Source organism: Poeciliopsis prolifica, unplaced genomic scaffold (genome assembly GCF_027474105.1).
Source record: "Poeciliopsis prolifica strain line A6 unplaced genomic scaffold, Auburn_PproV2 SCAFFOLD027, whole genome shotgun sequence".
Lineage (NCBI taxonomy): Eukaryota > Metazoa > Chordata > Actinopteri > Cyprinodontiformes > Poeciliidae > Poeciliopsis > Poeciliopsis prolifica.
In genome coordinates this window covers 4,173,213-4,194,722 of record NW_026562402.1, presented here as the reverse complement: position 1 = coordinate 4,194,722, position 21,510 = coordinate 4,173,213, and the positions used below count along the sequence as shown (strand labels likewise).

The following is a 21,510-nucleotide window of genomic DNA, read 5'->3' as shown; positions in this document are numbered from 1 at the left end:
AAAACAACAACAGAGAGGTGAAATCAGTGAGCGCTGAGCAGGCAGGCTCTTCCAAAGCTTCCTTATTACTAGTGCTGAGGAGGATGAAGGCCGGGACAGACTTTATGACTAAATTATGACTAAAAAAATATTTAAATAATATACTTGAGTCATTTTTGCTGCAAAATCTAAAGGTGTTTAATTTTAAAATTAAGTGACCCGCCCTGTTGCTCTGATCCGAACTCTGGATGTAACAATGACAACAACCACAGCGTCAGCAGCACTATTTCAGTCTACAGAAAATTACAACTTTCTATTACTTTTTTTTTTATTATTATTTTCAATCAGAATCCTTGCCTTAAATGCATTTTGTATTTTTGTCAATGTGAACCATTTGTCTATATAAGTCAGAATGATCCAACAGCTGCCTTTCTTTTATCCTTTAGTGAATCCTCTCTAGATTCACAAACCCCATCTGCATACTTAAGCTCGGGTTTATGTGCAACAAGGCGCTCGCATAAAAAAAAGGCCTGCAAAGCTGCAGACACTTAAAAACAAAGCCCAGCAACTGAGTCTGTGTAGTGTTTTTTGTGTTGTTTTTTTTTGTTATCTGACGCTAAAAGCAAAGATCATATTCAGCCAAAAGAAAATCCTAAATAAACAAACAAAAAGCGCCGCTAATCCTCAGAAAGCACTGTATGAGTACATTCAATTCCAGGTGATTCTCCACGTGTCGCCGCTGATGTCATCCCACTCTGTCATTGTCCCAACACGTTGCTGCAAAATACCAACATAGTCATTTAATAGAAGTTGTTAAACTGGTGAAAATTTGGTGAGTGGCATAGCATGTTGCTGCTATTTCATGTTTTCCCCCACCCTTTGCTTCTGCATTATGGTTTGTTAAAATGCAGAATCACTATGTAATGTGTTTACACCACATTATTGGGCCAAAAAGTGTTTTCACAATGCGACGGACCGGTTTGGTCGACTAAACACAAAGGAGTTTCAGTTACAGTTGTGACACTTCCTCGCTGATCTGAGGTCAAAACTGAAGTAATATGGTAACAGTTACAAAAGCAATGTCAGTGCTGATATTGGCATACATTCCTTGTGTTTATAGTTGATATCGAGAGCACATACAGCTGTCCCTACAGCCATTAGATATCAGGCTTTCAAAACCAGACTTGGCAATGGTTTTTGAAACCAAGTGAAGAAAGCAGCCAATGAAAATGCTTAAGGTTTATGGCAATATTAAATGAATACGAATCACATTGTTATTCATATTAACAATGTGATATTTAAGTTATCTGTTAAAACCCAAGATGCAAATGAAGACCTGATGAAAAAAAAAACCCTGATCAACTGTAACCTTAACTCCATATTCAAAACTCCTGAGATAAAAACCAACCTGAACGTGAATCTCTGAAATTACAATAAACCAAATAAGGTGTTTTGTTTTTATAAACCCTTGACGTGTCGGGACTGTGGCAGATTCAGGGACATGATTGAAATCCCCGGACATCCACAAGCATGTTAGGATGTTGTGTCTGAAACGCAGCATGATGATGACATCACATGAAGTGTTGATACCAGCTGATTGGAGGTATCTAAGTGGTTGTCAAAACAACACTTATTGGTCAGTTATTTGAAAGAAAACCAATTGGTAACATTTCAGCATCTGATCTGCATGAACAAAACTTCATGCCATGGATGACACCATCGTCTGTTACTCACAAGCATTGCTAATCCACCTCCTTTGCTTTGCTGCTGCTTGTACGGTCAGAGAAACACTGGAGTCAGGGATGTGACCCTACAGCCATGTTCAGTGAAACCCATAAGGCTGCAGTCCAATCTTGCAGCCTTTGTTGGGGTTTGAGTTCATCTGATTTGCCTTCCAAAGGTCTCACGTTGTCAACTGTGATCGATTGACGCAACGGTTTGAACTTCCTGTTTCTCTCTCTTCTCCTTGCTCCTGTTCTGTCTGTGTCTTCTTTCAAACTTATGTAGGATTTAAGGCTGTAGATTTGTTTCTTTTTTATCTTTTGAGATGTCAATCAGCTGCTTCTTGTTGCCATGGTTACACGTCATAACAACAGTCAGAAGGTATGAGAAAAATTCCCCCCAGTTGCACAACATCAACACCGGAGGGAGCAATCATCCAGAGAAGAAAAGTTTGAAATGGATGAATTGAAGACAGAGAAATTGTTAAATTCACAGCATGAGATTGTAACTATGGTAACATGACAACCCCCCCCAAAAAAATAGGTGATCATTGTTTGTATATTTTTAAAAAAGTAAACTTATTAATTCACTGAAATAAAATCGAAATAGGTCTTAAAACATTTTGAGACAAATTTTAAAGGGTCTCTAATGAAACCATTTAATGGTATTCTCCTTATCAATAAGTGAACATAAACATTTTGGATTAGCGGTCTGTGCCTTGGGTCGGCTCCGCATGCACATCTGATGAGATGCAGTTGTTCACTACCTGCTGTATATTTTCTCACATGGCGTTTTGATGATTGTGGTCAATGACTTTTCCTTCAATTTTCTTCCCAAGTTGATCACTGTTTTCTCAGTCCTGGCCAAATACAAATGAGATGCTCAAGTAATTTTACAGTTTTTTTTTTTTTAGTCTTTCAATCAAAAGTAGTTGCAGTTTGAATTTGTGCTGGCGGCATTTTCAATCGATGCATCAGATCCTTACACTTGATAGTTAAATTGTTTACAGTCACCACTGTATCTCAAAATATGATTGACTTTTTTTTTGGTGCATTCGCTTAGTGAAAAAGCAACTTATCATTCCCAGCAGTGCTGTTTGTTCTAGCCTGTCTTTATTCAGCCTGTCTGCTAATGAGAGATTCTTTTATCTCTTATCTGAAGCAGTAACCTGACACTTCTGTGTCATGCAGCTGCTGCCACAACATCCTGGAGATCATGTTGCTCTTCAGTTTGGTTGTAAACGTTGCATCTCTGCCAACTTCCCTGAACTTCTTTCATTTCCCAGTCAGAGCATGTGTGCCTCTAGTCTGAGGTCTTTTCTTCCTGCACGATACTTTGCCTTCATCGACTCAGATGAAGGCAAAGTTCCATCTGAACCGATGGAAGCAAACAACGATTTACCCACTTTGTCTGGTTTTGTCATGTTTAAATAAGATCTAGGCAGAAAGCAGAAACTTATGCAAATGAGTGGTTGCTGCCACTAACAACAGGCCAGGCTGTGTTCCTGTCAGCTTACAGGCTGCACACAAGGAAGGAAAGGTTAAAAAAAAAATGTTGAAAAAAGCTTTATCTAGTTGCTCAGGCATGACAGAACATGTTGAGGCCTACTTAGAGGGTAGAGCTGCACGGACAAGTTGTGTCAGTCCAGGTGTTTTAGACATGAAACCATTACAGTCAGAACCAGTACAGCTGCTGGAGCGACCAGGGCCACGGCGCAGGGCAGAGTCTGGAGAGGGTGAACAGCACAATGATTCGTTCTACACATTCTCAAATCAACAAAATAAACAAGACACTCACACTGTGATGCTGTCCTCTCAGTTCTTAGTCTTGTTTGAAAGTTATTTTTATTGCCAAATTGATTTTATCAATAAAATAAACAGATTGTAACTGACTGACAGCATAAACCAGTTTAAACGTGTCAGAGCATTTGGGTTTGTGGTTGAAGCAGTCTCAATTTATATTAGTAGTTTCTTAGTTAAAACATCACTGCAAAGACAGAAAGTCAATGTGGAGGCGTTTAAGAACACCGCCACCTGCTGACGCAAACGGAGAATGTTTTTTTTTTCTGAAAATGAATGAAATATATAGTATATGTATATAATATGTATATAATTTTATTTTGAAGGCCACACAGAGAAAATGTTAGTAAAAGAATGAAAGAAATGAAGAATAGAGTTAATTAAATGTTGAAAAATAGTAGAAATTGTTAAAAAAAAAAAAAAAAAAAACGTGCAGCATGTGTGAATAGTAGTTAAAATCTGCTCCATTGAGTTTTTTGTCTTTAAGTCTTTTTTTAAGAAAAGATTTTTCAAAGATTTTTTAGGGGAAAAATAAGTTTTTACCTTAATAATATTTTATTTTTCTGTTACCTTAACAGAAGTTTTTTTTGTTTTTTTGTTGTTTTTTTTTTACATGAATCCAACATGTTTGAAAAGACAAATACATATTTCTATTCGTTCCTCATCTTGCTTCTGCCATTGTTTAGGTTTTTTTTTTTTTTTTTCCTTCCTCCTACTTTTAACATCCTATCTATGCAGCACAAAGGGTATTTTTGTATTTTTGGAGTCACATGTCCTGTCAAATTCTGCTGTATTTGTAACAGAAAATCAATTTCTAACTGTGATAGTCACCTGTATCTGTAAGATACAGTCACAGAGGGGAACAATAAAACCCCCTCATCATCACTGCAGATTCAACATCATTCCCCCCCCCCCATGCGCTCCAGGGATGAGGATGATGGTGAAAAGGAGGAACGATCAGAGCATTGATGTTATGGAGGTGTAAACTGGTAAACTCCATAAACTGATTGTTATCCTGTCAGAGGTTTTTACTCAGTCTCTGCAGGTAGAAGCTTTTGCTCCACTTGTGGTCGTCGCGCCCTCTGGTGGTCATTTCAAATATGCAAGTTGCTTGCAAGTGGAATCATTCATGTGTTCATAACTGGAGTTTATTTAGTCAAGAAAGCTTATTTTACAGAAAACATGGATAAATCAGCTATTGAGCCTTATCATTTATCAAAATAAAAAGCAGTCCTCAGTTTGTTGGTTGTCAACTTTAAATCAAACACGCTGCAATAAACCAGGACATCAGGCCCAATGTACAAGTCAAATGTGGAATTGTAAAAACATTTACAATTTAAGTCCTGGACTTCAGGTCAGAGGCTAGTATTGCATTACGCTTATGCTAATAAAGTAATTAGTATAATACGTTTCGCTGAACCTGAAGAGCAGGAAAAACATATGACATAATCAACAAACAGCACCATTTGCCGACTGACTTCAGTCAGCTCGCTATTCAGGAAAATAAAGTAAAATTTCAATCCATTTAATTTTCACTAACTGAAATGTCTTTCCATGAAAAATCTAGTCCTATTCAATCCTGGCAAATTTGATCCAGTTCTGATTCTGTCAGATTATTAATTGTTTATATTGAGATTAAAAGAGGGAAAAAAAGAAGCTGATCCAAAAATGAACAAATGTATATTTTAATAAAAAGGTAGATACAAATTTCAAAGCTTTAAAAAAAAAAAAATCATTACATATCACTAAGTTTCATTTATTTCGACTCGGCTCTTTAAATTCCGCTGCAGAAGTATATCACTTGGGATATTACAAATGGAAGATTTGTAATATAGGATAATAGGTCATGCAGAGAAAGTTGATGAAAACCCCACAGATATCCCAAAGGCAGAGTTATCTCTCCCTCCAGGCGCTTCTGTCGGTCAAACTTTCAGTGTGGTCCAGATTTGATAAGGAGCAGCTCAGTCCGAGATGCCACTCAGAGCCACACAGTCAGAACATTTACAGAAACGGGTCACAGAACAAGAACTAATCAGAGTCCTTGGTCCACATCCTGATGCTTCATCATGTTTCCATCATCCGACAGCACAACACTGAGCACACCACAGATAAAGCTTCACACAACCCATGGTGAAGTTCAAACATGGCATCATATCAGACAGACGAGTCCACTTAGTTTTGTTCTGGATCTTATCAGGATCACATCACTGGAGATTTGGCTTGTTAGGAAAACACCAACCAACAAATTCATGATTCCAACTGTTTCTGAAAGTGCTTAATTTAACAATGTTTTGCTTTTTGTTTAAGTGAGTCTTGCTTTTATTCAGACTAAAGCCATCTTAAAAAAAACATTTTACTCACAGGTACGAACACACTTTTTACCATTTCGATGGGACTTACATGTTGAGCAAAGACGCCTAAATGTTTGTACGTTTTCATAGAAGCTGAATGCTGCTTTTCCATATTTGGTTCTGGTTTTGGGGATGCAGAGCAGAACAGAACGAAGCCCTGACTGGTCTGGGAGGTGAATGTAACAACAACAGATCCTCACTGTATGTTGGTGCTAAGCTGTTCAGTGATTTATAAATTAAAAATAGCATATTACAATCTATTCTCTGAGCTACGGGGAGCCAGTGGAAGGACTTTAGGACTGGGATGATGTGCTGTTTTTCATGAGCAGCAGAGTTCTGGTTTTTTATTTAATTGTATTTACTTTTTTAGGCAGACCTGTGAAGATAATATTGCAGTAATCAATGTGACTGACGATAAATGCATGGATGATTCGCTCTGGATATTGCTGGGACATCGGTCCCTTATTTCAGGAAAGGTTCTTCAAGTGACAGAAGGGCGACTTTGAAACATTCTTTATGTGGCTCTGGAGGTTCAGGTCTGAGTCCATCACTCAGATATTGGGGGCTGATGATTAGATTCTGGCTGAATGCTGAGTGACCGTAGATCGTTTTTCTTTAGGTCCAATGATAATAACAGTTTTGTTACTGACCAGCTGGAGAAAATTATGATTTGTTCTATGAATCTGCTCAAGCTTTTCTACTGTAAAACCTATGCATTTTTATTGTAGAAAAAAAGAAAAGCAATTTCCATTTTCATTAATTTATTATCTTTGTCTTTGTCTTATTTTTGTCTTTGTGCGCTGCCGATCTTGGCCTTGTCTTTCTTACCGTACAATGAGATGAGTGGGATAAGCCTGGTTGTCATTATTTCCCTCCTTTATATCTTTTCAAACAAAATAAGTTTTATTACTGTAAAAAGTATAACAACAAGTAGTGACTCTATCAGCCTATCAACCAGTAGTTTAGCTGAGGGAGCTTTCGCAGGCATAGGTTGAAATCTACCGAGCTGAAGAGCATGCGTCTGGCTGGCTGCCCTGAAGGCCCAGGATGTGCCGAGGAACACACAGTAAGCTGTGTTTACCTTGGTGTGGGTCTAATGAGGGGGCAACGGAGCGGAGCAGGTGTTGGAGGCCAGGTTTTCCCACTGCCTCCATCAGACACCACAGACACGACAAGCTGTAGCCTCACACAGGAACAGCATGTGAATCCAGATTAGACTCAGCTTTTGTTTTACTACTGTACAGTACACAGCCAGTGTTTTATTTAAATATAGCCTCACCACCAGCCTTATGCTAAACACGTCTGAAGGTGATTGGTCCTCCTGATCTGAAAAAGTGCCATTAAAATAATTCTCTTGGGGGTTTTTTGTAATTATGAACAGTTTGAGTGTGTTTCCATTGCTAGTTGTATTACAGCGGTTTGTTTTCCTGCCCTGTATGAATTAATTTCATCCGTCCTGTGACTGTGAAGCTGATATTCCAGATTTCCGGTCATGTTTGGTCCCAGTTGTCACCAAATCCTTTTGGTTTCTCCAGCATATCGGTATACCTCTGTATTTTTGTTTCTGTTTTTGAATTTCAGCTCTTCCCTGTTTTGCAGCGTCACCCCCAAAAAAGGCCAGTGGAGCCCACTCCACCCCAATCAGGACATCGATAAATTAAAAATACCTTCTTCTTAAATCGATCTAAATTAAAGAATGTATTTATTTATTCTTGAATTCCCTGGTTATAAGCATTCTTAGAATCTATTTTCAAAAACTATTGACCTAATAATCTGATATCTTGCTGAAAAGTTACTTTTAGTTAGTTTCAGAAACAAATCAGTTAGATTTGTTTCTAACTGATTAGTTGGAAACAAATCTAACTAATCATTTAGTTAGATTTGTTTCATTTCAAGTGCACTAAGATATTTGTGCTAGAAATTAGACAAAAACACTTGTTTTCAATAGCACTTGGTTTATTTGTGTCAGCTTCTTGTTCAGGTTGGCAAAAATAAAATAAAATCACTTCACAAATGTTTGTCTTTAGCACAATTTATATTCCATCAAATAACTCTATGTCCCCAGTTCTGTCTTTTCTCTGGTAAACATGATAATATTCTGCATTTATTGATCCCTGTTTTCTCCGGCTAGATTTTATTTTTTCTGAAACGATGCTGCTATCATTTATAAGCTGCATTATGATCAGGTGTGAATATGCACAGAAAGCTACAGCTCTGTAGAAAAAGTATTTGTTCCCCTCAAATCAGTCACATAACATTATTCCACTGTAATCTGCCTTTAGATGAGGGAAGCAAGCTGACTAATTGTTCTGCTTGTCCTTTTGGAGTTTTGTGCAAATAACACACACACACACATATACAAAAACATCTACTCTGAATCCAAATACAGAAATAAATTGCTGTCTTAATGATTTGTTACAAACCAACAGAAATATCATATAATAATGGAGAAGTTTTTTATTAAAGAAGAGTTTTGTCATAATTCATGGCCATTAGCCATCATCTCAGTAGCTTTAAAAGGACATTTGGAAACCAGAGCTAGAGTTGTGCTCAGAAGACGTCTGACTCTAAGAAATATGTTATTGAATTTGGAACTGAAACTACGTTCGGTCCCTGTGTTGCTTCACTCACAGCTACATCATTCATCACGAACAAGGTCTTCTTTACAGAGTGGTTTTATATTTGTACGTCCAGAAAAAACATTTTGTCTGCTTTGCATTAATCTGTTTAAAAGTGTTTACTTGGGAATTGGACCAAATCCAGTCCCGTCTAATGTGTCTTCACTCGGCACTGACACAATGTTGACTTCCACCGCTTCTCTGCATTTTTGTTGCAGTTTAGGTTTGCGCACAGCGTGTCAGGAGGTCCACCTATCCGTATCTGCGATAGTCCACCGAGGCAGACCTTTATCTCTCTGTCAAGGCTGCTGGATGAACTGAATGCTCTCCGTTTTCCTGCTGCAGTGTTAGCAGGGTCACATCTGCAGCAGAACAGCTGCAAACGGGAGATGCCAAACAAAAGGGCAGAATTCAGCACAGACCATCAAAAATCCTTTATCTGGAAGCAGCAACTCAGCTGCAGCACACAAAACAAGACAATAAAACAGAAAATATCCAAGGCCTTCATGAGCTTCATAATAAACATCTGGTTTTGGAATCTAAATATACCGTTATGAAAATACATTAGTCGCTTCTGTACAAATTTCACTGATATGGACTAAACAGTCATGACTGAAACATGTCAAGATTGCTAAAACAGACAAAGTCTCCATTTTGGAGACTTTGCCAAATGTAACACGACATTTATGCTGTAAGATTCTATTTAAAAGGATGTTTCTTGGTTGTTTTTTTTAAATTCATTTCCTTTTCATCTTCGGTATTCCAGCAGATATTAAGGATCTCACAGGTTTTAGGGATTGCTCATAATTTCCCCCACCTTGTCTAAAACATCAGGTCCATTTCTTCTGGAGATGCACAGTCTTGGTTTTGTCTAAATATACCTTTAGGCCCAAAAAGTCAAATTTGATTTTATCAAATCGTGACACATCTGTCTTGTGATCTTCCTCCTTTGTCCTATTTTTATACAAAAACCCTTGTGAAGATCCTTGCCTGTTTCGGCACAAGGTGCTTTTATGCTTTCAAGTTAGCTGCTTATAAAACAAGAGAAATATCTAAAAGACCATCACACAATTTAAAATATGAGCCCTCTAACTGTAACACAAGCCCCTTTCAGACTATCAGAAAATGATCCCGCCTTTGTTTCAGGAGCTGCAGGTGACCTTTGCAGGTGGCGGTGTCAGAGTGTATCATTCTGCAACATGAAAGGAGTGAAGCACTTTCAGCCTTCATGCAAAGCACAGAGGGACTCACTTCTTCTGCTGTTATTGAAAAACAAAAACAGAGACGCACCGCTTAAAAGACGAGCGCTGCAAACTGATGACGCCACTCGCACAGGCTACACTTTTCATTGAGCACAAGTTTGCTAATTTGCTGCCATAAAAATGTTGTGTGCAAAATGTTACCAGCAAATAGCTGAAAACAACAGCAGCCTCTTGGCCATGAGAATCAAACGGCGTGTGCGTGCGCGAGTGTGTGTGCTGGGGGGTTTGGAGTATGGCTGCATGGGAAGAAGTGGGAGTAAATATTGTTATCATGTGTGACGCAAGCTGCCCCAAGAAGAGAGTTCTCCACCCGGTCCTTATCGCTGCCCAGCTGCAAAATCCTCTCTCAGCACAAGAGCTTCAGCATTGGGCTGCTGTCTCCAGTCAGCACTGATCCGCAATGAATTCATAAAGGTGAATCTTATCTTTTCTAGCATTCGGTAGTGTTGTCGGAAGAAGATTGTCTGTCCGATTGTGAGAACTGAACAAAACAACAACAAAAACACACTGTTATATTTGCTCAATTTCATTTAATCGAGTGACTTTTTGGAAAAAACAAAACAAACACAAAAAAACACTTTTAGGAGTAATTTTACCTTGCTGTATTTTTACTTTTATGTGAGTCATTTTATTATGACATATTAATCATATTCTAAAACTTCTGGATTCTCTACCCACAGAAGAAAAACAAATATTCTCCAGACACAGAGACACACCTGCAGTTTGTGTTAAAGTTTCCAAAGTTTTTGCTGAAATAAACTGTTTTGTTAAAATGTCCTTTTGCCTGGTTTTGTTAGTTTTTTGTTACTTGTTGCATGCGTGTACTGCGCGCACACACACACGTTACACAAACAAACAGCCCCCCTCCCCCTCTCACATGCTCACACCTTCATAATACAGGAGGTCAAAGGTCATACCAACACCAGTTTACTTTTCATTATGCAATCTGTCTACTCTAATGCCAACCCTGGTTTATGAAAATCAATCACATATTTAGGATAACGTTGACAAAAATGGTTCAACAATCCAACCAGATATCTTTGTCACGTGGTGCGTTTGGAATGTCGAGGTAAAATATCCAGAAAAAAAAAAAAAAGATGAACAAAATAACTATAAAATCTACTCAGTTTGACTCCACTAAGTGATAACTAAGACAAACCTGGTGAATTGTTTTTTCGTACAGTGCCTTGAAGCAATATTTGCTGTTATTGTAGAAATTAACTTCATATCTTTGGACTTTCCTCTTCAGCAGTCGCTGCAGCAAGTCGTCTGTCAAGGAAACAGTAAATAAAGATGTTTATTATTTAGGGTTCAGATCTTCAAGGTGGCTCTGCAGAAACAGACTGTCTCTCTGATAAACACAATCAAAGTTTTACAGCCTGAGTAGTGAAATTAATTAGCATATTTGCATTACTATAGCCTGTCTAAAAAATTAAACATCCATCCATCCATTTATCCGTCCATTTTCTGACAGGCTTATCCCTCGTGGGGTTGCTGTTTCCAACGGTCGACGGATGAGAGGTCGGATAAAACTAAATATTTTTAATATTAATCGGAACCGTAAAATCAGAAGTGTAGAAGCATATCATGTATATTTTATTTAACTTCTTTCACAGTTTGTGTATAAACTACTGAGTAAAGCTATGAATGAATAATGAGAACTGCGAAACTATCCAAAGGTGAAAATGAAAACTTAAGAATAGAATGAATGCACCAATCAAAAAGATGCTATGATGTCACAGCTCAACATGAACACTGAATGCTTAAGAACCAGGTTTATTAGAAACGTCTGAGGCTTTGACTCTCATCTGTTTTTACTTTTGAAACCTTTAGTTCTAGTTCTCTGCTTCAGTTTCAGGGATTTCTGGATTGTACGCAGTAATCAGACTTCGGTGCGGCTTTTGCAATTGACCTTTGCTCTGGAATAAATCTGGTAATTTGCTTTTAGCTCATGACTTTTGAGGAGCGTTTACTTTAGGGAAAATAGATTTGACAAAGCTTTCTTCTCCTGATTTTCAAAATCTTCATGCTGTAAATAAATATTGGCTCTATGCAAACATGATCTGAATATGACTTTATGACTAGAGCCTGGAATTATAGATTTGACACGATGTCGTGCTTTGCGTTTACTCTGCATCAGCCCGGCTCTCCTGAACTCCGCTGACTGGATGCACGGTTAGATTCCAGCTGCAAGTTCACGTCGGGTCACTGACAGGCTGCCTCTGTAGGAATGCTCCAGCTGACACATGGATCACCGCTTTCTGCCAACGATTTGGAGCAAGATTATTTTTATTGAGTGTATCATCTCTAAATCAGTAAACGTTTCGGGGTTTGAGGGAAGCCGTCGCGCAGATAGCCACGCTGTCACCATCGCATGCAACGGTGCAGAAATGATCTTGGGATTACTCGATTACTGCAATTATTGTTGCCTGTAAACGGCTGAAAAGTTGTAGAGAAAAAGAAAAGCGGTTAAACTTTCAAAAAAGGAAAACAGAATAAAACGTATGGTTGATCAATGTCATATAATTATCTCCAGGCCACCAGTTCGACTTATAATGGAAAGACAGACTAAAACCCCTTAATGAAGTTCCTTTTTCAGCCCAACCTCCAGCCCATTTTCCTATTAGTATTATCTGGGATTAAACTAAGGCAGAGTGAGATCATCTAGAATTGCAATATAATATTTGTGGTTTTTATATTGCATTGTTTTTGTAAAAGGTAACAGCTGTAATTCTTGCTGTTTGCACAATCTAGTCCGGTGAGTAGTTTGGACCAGTCACTGGAGTCATTTTGACTTTTCAGAAGCCGGCTTTTATCTGTCCACTTCGTCCAGGAGTTGATGCAGTGAGACTGGCCTTCTGCATAAACTCTCAACAAAACCTGAGAGCTGCAGTGTTCCTCAGTCGATCATCAGCTGCAGGTCACGTTTTTAGCAAGCTAGGAATTTTTCTGCCTGCCAAACTAAGTTGTGTTTGATACTTCTATAACTAAAGACACTAGAACAAATTGTCTCCAAAGGCTAAGTTGAAATCCCCTGGGTTTACAAACCTTTTTGTGATGAATAATAAAATATGGCGCGTTAAGGAGAAACATTTAACAAATAAATAGGGAGAAAAAAATCACATGAAGTTCAGAGAAAGAATCTGAAAAATCTCCAGAAAGGGTCCTGACCTATCAACCATGAGGACATTTAAAAAACGAAACAGTAAATGAAAAAAAAGGACATTCAGCAGCTTGAATCCAGATCCCACCTTCTACCAGATCAGAGAATCTGCTCCTGGGATTCTTTAGCTGATTCTGTTTTCCACTAAACTTCATCTACTACACTCTGAGGCCGGCAAAAAAATTATTTATATTTTTTTTTTGTGGAGGCCGTCTTAAGGCTGACCTTACTGCTGGCCTTCACACTGTCTGAGCAGTCAGATATTGACTTAACCAGATCAGCTGGAGATGAATCCACCTCTGGATTTGTCTTCCTGTAGAGACGTCAGTCAGGATTCCTCCACAGATCACCTTTCATTAACCCATGACGATTTGGACAGCAATGATCCTGTGTCTTTCATATTGTATCTTTTAGCACCTCGATCAGTTCTTCAACTTGTTAGGCCAACTGAGGGTTTGTGGAAATTGTCCGTAATCAGTTTCAGGTTGTTTTTTTTTTAACAATGTTATCGCTTCGTTTTCATTGTTTGCAAAAAGATGATCAGCTACAAACATGAACAGATCAGTGCATGCTCTTAAAATGATGCCCTAATATGGCAAAAGTTATGATATAGGAATTGCGACTGCTTATGTAACCACAACCCCATGTGTTATCTTGGGCTTATCTTCCTATGTCAAAAACTAGATTCAGGAGCTACGATTTATATTTGTTTAGTTAGTTTTATCAAATCACTTTAATTTAAGCACAATAAAAATGGTGGTCAAGGTTGAATTATCTCATCAGAAAACCTACAAGCTGCTACAAATTCAATTTCTATCAATATGTTTTCTTTTCACTTCAGTTTACCGACGCTGAAAAGCGTAGATAAGAAAGTGAAATCAAAGCTTTTCATTCTTTTCAACAGAATAATCCTCCCCACTAATCTTTCTAAAATGTTACTTAAGCTCGTTGGTTTATCGGGCTGCTCCACGCAGACACGTGTGATGACCTCCAGAGCGCCTCCAAACAGATCGCCGTCCCAACGCCAAGTCGCCGCCAGCCAGATGTTTGCGGCTCTGCTAAATGTCACGTCAGCTCGTGTCGAACCGGCTCAGACGCTCAGGTGAAAGCCAAGAGACAAAGAACGCCACATTCTCCTTGAGAATTACAAGTTTTATTAAAACTGCTACATTTGTTCTCGTCGTGGTGAAATAAATAAGTGAGTGCAACAAATTATTACAAAAAAAAAAAAAAAAAAACGGTTTACGAAAACAAGTCAGTATAAAAACCTCTCTTTGCATAGGAGTAAAAGTGCTAAAACACACATAAAGGCCTACAGCGCTAGGCATCTACGGTTTGTCGCAAACAGCAAAGCTATAAGCCTAACGGAGCTGACCAAAAAATGTGAACTAAAGTGGCTTAGACAGGTCTTGGCCTGTAACTCAACATGTGCAAACTTACAGAGCAAACAGCAGGTTAGACATGAGGACATGGAAACCAAAGCAAGGCTGGCAGGAGCAGCTTCAGGCTTCACACACACTAAGCTCCCAGTCGGACCAGAGCATGGACCTGGACATCCTGTATGGGAAGATGAGGAGGAAACCAGAGCAGACGGCCAGCAGAGGCTCATCGTGGTGTTACCGGATGGGGGGGGAGTCAAGGAGGAAGTGACAGCTGGTCTGGAAGCAGCTCAGCAGTCTGCTTGTTCCAGATCTTACAAAGATCTTCACAGCCCTCCATGTCTGGGTTCTTATCCGACTCCGCTGGTACCAACTTCACACGAGAGTTTGTTCGAGCTGTCGCCAAAAATCTTTCATGTTGAAACTGCCGAGCAGATTTCATCTTCAGACGGAGCGTCCCGAGGTGGCGGGAGGCCAGCTGGTCGAGTTCTGCATGTTCGCTCTCACGCGTGACGATATTTTGCTTTTCCACGGAAGCGAGGAAGGAGTTTTCTTTCTGTAGGCCTCTCTCTGAGGGCTGTTGGGAGCTCCCAGGTTCTCCAAAAGCCTCTTCCGAAACACATCTTCAAACTGCAAAACCGGTAAGATTTAAAGTTCAGTGGAGGATGTTAAAATAAAGATGAACAAAAAAAAATACAAATGAAGAAAAGCCAGAGTCTCACCATGTCTAGCACTGCAGTGGTTGTGTGTGTTGCTGTGGTTGAAGTTGTGGTTGGGGATCTTGTGGTCAGCTGCTTGGCTTTTGGCTTGGCACAATACATCTCCAGGTGGTAAAGTTCACAGCCAGAGGATTTACAACACTGGTCCACTATTCCCTTCCCCCGGGGACGAGGGCCGTACCCCGACCAGGAGCCTTTACCTGCAAGGAGAGACGCACCGCACATCAGCTCACCTGGAGCAAAATGCTCAGGTAAACAAACCAGGGGCTACAAATAACCACCATTCTGACAAACGGGTTAGCAGAACTTCTGCTGATTTTTTTTTTCCTTTAAGTTACTTCAGCTTCTTTAAACAGTATTAGAAATTGAATTCCAGTTTTATGTAAGGAAAGAAAACACTTTGTGACTAAAGTTCAATAGCAGCATTCCTGTGGTGAACATTTGATCATTTATAGCAAAGGGTGAATCTGCAACAACAACAAAAAAAAATCCTAACATCAGCATGTGAAAAGATTAGGCCTTGCTGCTGAGCGGATCGTCAATACAGTCAATTAATAATTGGACACTAAAAGGCGCTAAATAAGTTCGTTTTTTCCAGGATCAGAACCAGGTGAAGCTAAAACTGCCATTGGAAACAGATTTACAGACAGACAATTGTTTAATCTGAAATGCAAAATGTTTTGATTTTTTTATATACACTGCTCAAAAAAAATAAAGGGAACACTCAAATAACACATCCTAGATCTGAATGAATGAAATAAATATGAAAATAATTTCCACTTGTTGTCTATTTCATTTGCACAACAGCAGGTGATATTGTCAATCAGTGTTGCTTTCTAAGTGGACAGTTTCATTTCACAGAAGTTTGATTTACTTGGAGTTATATTGTGTTGTTTGAGTGTTCCCTTTATTTTTTTAGCAATATATATAGTTTTGAATTGCTGCTCTGATTGTGGTGTTCTTTCATTAAATTATCTCTTATTTTTTTTGAGTCAGTATACTCCAATTAGGTGACTACTAAATTAGTCGACAAATATTCCAATCAATTCGTCACGATTAACCCGATTGTTCCAGTCTTCTCTTGTGCAAATATGATCGCATTATGGGCTTTTCTTACATCCTCTTCAGCAAATGAACAAAACATCAGAGTAAACCCAGAGAATTGTAGGACACAATGTCACATGGTCAATAATAATAATAATAATACTTCATTTGAATGTACTGTTTAGGGTGTTGGTGTAAATCTACAGTAGGATGAAGACGTCAAATCAGTGCAATCCAACCGAATCCAACCCAAAGGATATTTTTTGACATCTTATCCTTTCAGTTTCTTATTTATTTATTTATTTAGTTGCTCTTGTTCCTTTAACTGTGGCACGGATTCTGCTGAATCATCAAATTATCAGAAGTTATTTTTTTAATCTTCTGCAGCTGATTAGCTGCAGACAATCAGCCTGACTGGCTGCTGCCTGCAGATCTCCTGGAGTCCATCAGGCCTCCTCTGACCCTCCCGCTCGCTCTGCAGTTTCACCAGGGGGGAGAAAGTAACAAAATTGTGTTTCACAAAGAGGGAAACGCTGCGCGGGAGAGGCGAGAACAAAAACAACCTGCTCACGCGGAGTTACAAAAAAAAAAAAAGCTACTTGGAATATTTTCCGCAGAGAAGACAGTTCAGAGTCGCCTGACATCTCCCGCTTCAGTAAACAGTTTTCTTATCGACCTTTTCGGTTGGATTTGGCTGGACGCGGCACTCAGCTGTCCGTCAGAAAGAACCGAGTGTGTCGCGGTTCTCTCTCTTTGTCTCTCTCTGTCTTTCTGCACCTTCTCCTCCTGCGCTCAGATAGCGGCTGTTTTGACAACACGGCTATCAACACGGCTACCGAGGCACAGTGTTCCACGGAGTCCACCCGCAGCAGCCTGATAGCGCGGGCAGAAAGCGGCCTTGGTCAGAGCGGGGCGAAAGGTAATCGGGTGAAAGGGCTTCTGGGTAATTGTGCGCGCGCCCGTCGAGGCGATAGGGGCTGGCTGGACCTGCACGCGGAAGCGGAAACCCGGATGATTGTCCGCCGGGAGATGCTGGCAGGCTGGTGTTTGTGTTGAACTGATAGCTTCCTCGGAGTTACATGTGTTTTCATTCGGACATGGTGAGCAGACAACAACCTGAATGTTTGTTTGTTTATTTGAACCAAACTAAAATAAGCCTGCCTTCCTGTTGTATCCTGACAATGCATCTTCATTATCACTTCACATTTTTATTAACAAAGTTTTGGTTTGTTTGGAAAAAAAGTTTTGTTTTTTGGGGAATTTTTTTTTGCCATTTTTCAAGATACATTTCTCTCCCTTTTTTCAGTCAGAAAATTGATTTTCCTCGCAGGACAATTGTCTGCTCTCTCCTCAGTTTAACTGGATTGTTTCTGCTGAAACATCTCTGGATGCCAGTTGAACCTGACTGCCTTGCAAAATGTTTTCAAACAATATTCACTAAAGTAAAATGACCGTACTGGAATCGAATGTGCCCGAAGCAACCAGACAGTGAACCAAATAGGGTTAAAAAAAATAAATAAATTTAAGCAAACAAACTAATATTATTAATGATAGTGTTGGGTTGTGAAAGTATCCAGTATGTTCGTATTAAAATCCATTTAATGTACATGTTATCGAAGCTCTTTGTATGTTTGTTAATTGACTTTTCACCATGAAATGTATCAAAAAACAGCCTTTGTCTACATTTTTACTACGTTTTTTTTGTAAACAAAATGACCTCGTCCATCAACCTCGTGTTTTAAGGAAAACAGATAAAGCGTCTACTTTTCATAGAGTTGACCAATTTCTTTAAAACCCACCCCAAACTACAAACTTGCAGGCTGACTGTGATTTAGCTGCAGAAAGCACACAAAAACAAAGAAACGCGTGGAAGACTCACCTAAGTAGATTCCCCGCTCCCCACAGACGAACAGGAGGTCACTGAGGAGCTCGGAGCCGCAGCGCAGCCGGGCCCCCTCCGAGAACAGGGGCCATCCCGCCAGACACATGCTGCAGTAGAACACGCAGATCCGAACACACAACACCTGGAAGCACAGGGGAACCTTAAAGGTCAGCGCTCCATCACTGTGATAGCAGAACATAAAGCCCCGGGCGTGAAGCTGCTGCTGGACTGCACAGCTCCTTCAGTGACACACTGCCGCTTTCTAAATGTGCTCCGGATCGCAGAGCAGCTGCTCCCAGTGAAGATTCACATCCATGCTGGTATCTGCACAGCTTTACTCATTTCACATAAGATTTCTGCCTTTACTAGTTTTTGAAAAAAGACGTTTGCTCAAACCGACGTACATTTTTTTTAATTAATCTGCCCAGTTGCATATTCCTTTGGACCTACATACACTATTTTTAATAAGTGCTGAGAATTTATGTGGAAATTTTCCTTTTCCTGTTCTGTCTACTCTTTTTTTATTCTTTTTTAAATATATATTTTACATTTGTGTGAGTATGTTCTTAAATCGCCTGCCGCTTTGCTGCTATGGCATTAAAATTTTCACTCTATTTCATCTATTCCATCCCACTCTAAGAGAAATTAAAAAGAATCACTTTAACAATGTTTTTAATATGCTTTGATTCTACTGAAATAACAATAAAGCACAGTTTTATTCAGCTTGTCAAATCAAACTCACACACAGAAGATAAATCTTATAAACCTTAAGATTTATAATAATGCCAGTCCACACATACAGAGAAAGAGAGAGAGAAATGGACTTTTAAATTCTGTTAAAGGTAGAAACTAACTGGATCTATTAAACTGAAGCAGCAAGATGAAGAATAATAATATGGAGAAAATATTTATGTAGTATCTCATCTTAGTGACAATCTGAAATGCTATCAATAAAACAACAATCAGATGTTTGTTTCGTTTTAAATTTGGGATTAAATATAGCAAACAGCAGCAGCATCTTAATTTAAAACTCATGTTATCCACAGGGATCAAAACGTTTCTCCAGCAATTCATCATCAAGACTCATTGAATTTAAAAGCCTGTTTTTTGTTTGTTTTTAAAACAAAAGCTTTCTTTAATAAAAATGTAATGAGGTGATGTGTTCCTCATCACCTCATTACAAACAACCTCAAACTGAAACAAATGTAATCTGTCTGTCTGTTTTGTGTAATCTTTCATAACTCATCTATCATTGAATGTTTTAGCAGTAATTTAACAGTGATCTCCCTCTGCTCCCATCTGAGCAGATTGTCTTATTTTACCACCATATTATTGATTTAAACACTGATCTTCCTGCACCAAGGATAGGTGACCATGTCCAGTAGAGAGCTTGACTGGTTCGGTAGTGAATGAGCAGCGGCGCGGAGCGGAGGCGGCTTACCTTGAGTGTGAGTGTTGGGGCAGGGTGGCGGCATGAGGGGTGCATCCTGTCTGGCTATACGGACTTCAACCGACCGGCACACTTATACAGAGAGAGCCAGGGGGACGTCCTCCCGCTCTGCCTCCCTCCCTCACTCACTCCTGACGTAGTTTCTTTCTCCGACCTCATCCCAAACCACTATCAGAGTATTTACTGGGCCATATCACCGCCATGTAACCGGTATCAGAACGAGAACACAGAGGAGTCAGTCAGTTCTGTCCCCCTTCAGGCAGGCGAAGTGTGCCGTTCATGGGTGTCTTCCAAAAGACGAATTCAATCAGATTTCTCAATCCACACAAAGGCTTTTAATGGGTGAAAGTCCTCAGTGTGAGGACAGGCTGCAAACTCATTTATCTAGTGATTCCAACCACAAGCAGCCATTTTCAAACATCAAAAACCTTCCTGTAAAACAGATACTCAGACTTTCACTGAACACCAGTAAAAGGAAGCAGTCTAATGAAACATTTTGACAGACCTGAAAAACTCTTTGTCAAAGTTTTTCATTGTATTGCTTCATTTTACTGGTGTTGAATGAAATTTCGGTCCTGGTTATTTTTTTAAAAGAATGGGTTTTGTTTAAAATAGCTGAGTTTAAAGTCATACAAACAGCAATTCCTGCATTGAGTCTAAAAAAAAGGAAAAAGAACAGAAAAGTCATCAAAGAACCAATTCTCAAAAATGTAGTTTTATGTAAAATTGTTTTTTTTTTTTTTTTTTTTTAGCTTTGCATCATGTTATTTACTCACAGAAAACATACCTGGAGTGTTGCCTGATTCTTTCATGCATGTTTGAGAAATTCTCACTCAGCTCCTCAGACTAGCCAGCGGAAATTAGCAAACACCTCATTTTGTTAGGTGTTTGCTAATAACACCTGTTGAGCTCCTTGTAGCTTCTCAGTGCTAACGGGTTAATAGAGCTGAGGGGGGAGTCATCTACAGTCCTGAAGAGCAGCAGATTTTAAAGACACAGAGGTCCAATTTCAAGGGATTGAGTTACAAAGTCAAACTTCTTTTAAGTCAAATTTGATATATATAGGGCTTGCTGTGGTAGCATAGAAGTTTAGCACAACCCACGTTTGGAGGCCTTAATCCTCGACATGGCCGTTGCGGGTTCGATTCCCAGACCCGCTGAGATTTGCCGCATGTTTCCCCCTCTTTCCTGTCGGCCTACTTTCAAATATGAATCACCAGGGCCCACAAAAACCTGGAAAAACGTACAAGAAATATATGAAATGTGACATCTAGATGTAACTTTTTTATAACAATTGTAGATAAGTTACCTGATTGTGCTTTAAAAATGACACTATATGCCTTGAAAACACATAATGCCCCTTTAACAGGATCTTCAGTCACAGAGACCCAGGTTGTTTCAACAGCTGGGGCTGTTGACTTTCCAAAGATTTCCAAGCCATTTAGCAGAGTAGATAGCTGCCAACCTGACATCCCGTCTTCAATCTGAAGGATGGAGCATCCCTCTGACTCTGCTTCCTCAGTCTGCTCAAGTACCCCTTATCTGCTAGTGATGGACTGCTGGACTCGTCTTTGTTTCCTCACTTATGTAGTATCTAGCTCTACAACTGCAGAGACGTGTTAAAAAGGTTTAACAGAAAGAACAAGAGGGGGGAGGGGGAAAGAGTACAAAAAGAATCAGATTCAGAAAACCCAAAGGTCTGATGAGAAGCGCCAAAAAACTGGAAGGAGAACGCAACATAAATTAAATAAATGTTAGAAACAGTTTGTGGGAGATGGCCCACCAGTTTATTAAAGTCAGAACAGCAGCACTTTATAGAAATTAACAGAAGAACCAGAGATCTGTCAGCTTTTTTCTCTTCCACATCCTGCCGCCCTAACTGTGAGGCTCACATCAAAAACTGACAGTGCACAGCTGCTGGATGAGGCCTTGCGATGGCATCAAACAGGGTAGAAATAACACTAACTCCACCTGGTGGCTAAAACGCAGTGAGTTTTAGTTAAACTGCATTAGAAAGTGTTTTAAAACTCATTTGTCACAATCTGTAACAGAAACCTTAAAACTGCATTAAGAAACTTATTTCTTTATTTTTTTTTCACATTTGTGTTAAAACTGTCACCATGTCGTGAGACTATAAGAGGT

General features: G+C 39.4%; 1 protein-coding gene across 2 annotated transcripts; it reads right to left on the bottom strand.

Annotated features, from left to right (window-relative positions):
• Positions 1–14,065: 14,065 nt before the first annotated feature.
• igf3 (insulin-like growth factor 3) lies at positions 14,066–19,404 on the bottom strand. 2 transcript variants are annotated; one of them, XM_055048716.1, is made up of 4 exons: positions 19,360–19,404; positions 17,916–18,060; positions 14,996–15,192; positions 14,066–14,903 (listed from the first exon to the last, which is right to left on the bottom strand). In XM_055048716.1, the coding sequence occupies exons 1-4, from the start codon at positions 19,402–19,404 to the stop codon at positions 14,718–14,720; spliced, it is 573 nt and encodes a 190-aa protein (XP_054904691.1). In that variant the 3' UTR covers positions 14,066–14,717. The 2 variants fall into 2 exon arrangements, with proteins under 2 accessions (XP_054904691.1, XP_054904690.1); XM_055048715.1 differs by lacking the exon at positions 19,360–19,404 and having other exon boundaries at positions 17,916–18,358.
• Positions 19,405–21,510: the final 2,106 nt, after the last annotated feature.

Bases quoted from the DNA above. Each gene is read 5' to 3' on its own strand.
- igf3 (XM_055048715.1), bottom strand. From the start codon at position 18,117: ATGTTCTGCTATCACAGTGATGGAGCGCTGACCTTTAAGGTTCCCCTG. The intron at 15,193-17,915 runs GTGAGTCTTCCA...CTCTCCTTGCAG, and splicing joins GGAGCGGGGAATCTACTTAG to GTAAAGGCTCCTGGTCGGGG. The intron at 14,904-14,995 runs GTGAGACTCTGG...CCGGTTTTGCAG, and splicing joins CCACTGCAGTGCTAGACATG to TTTGAAGATGTGTTTCGGAA.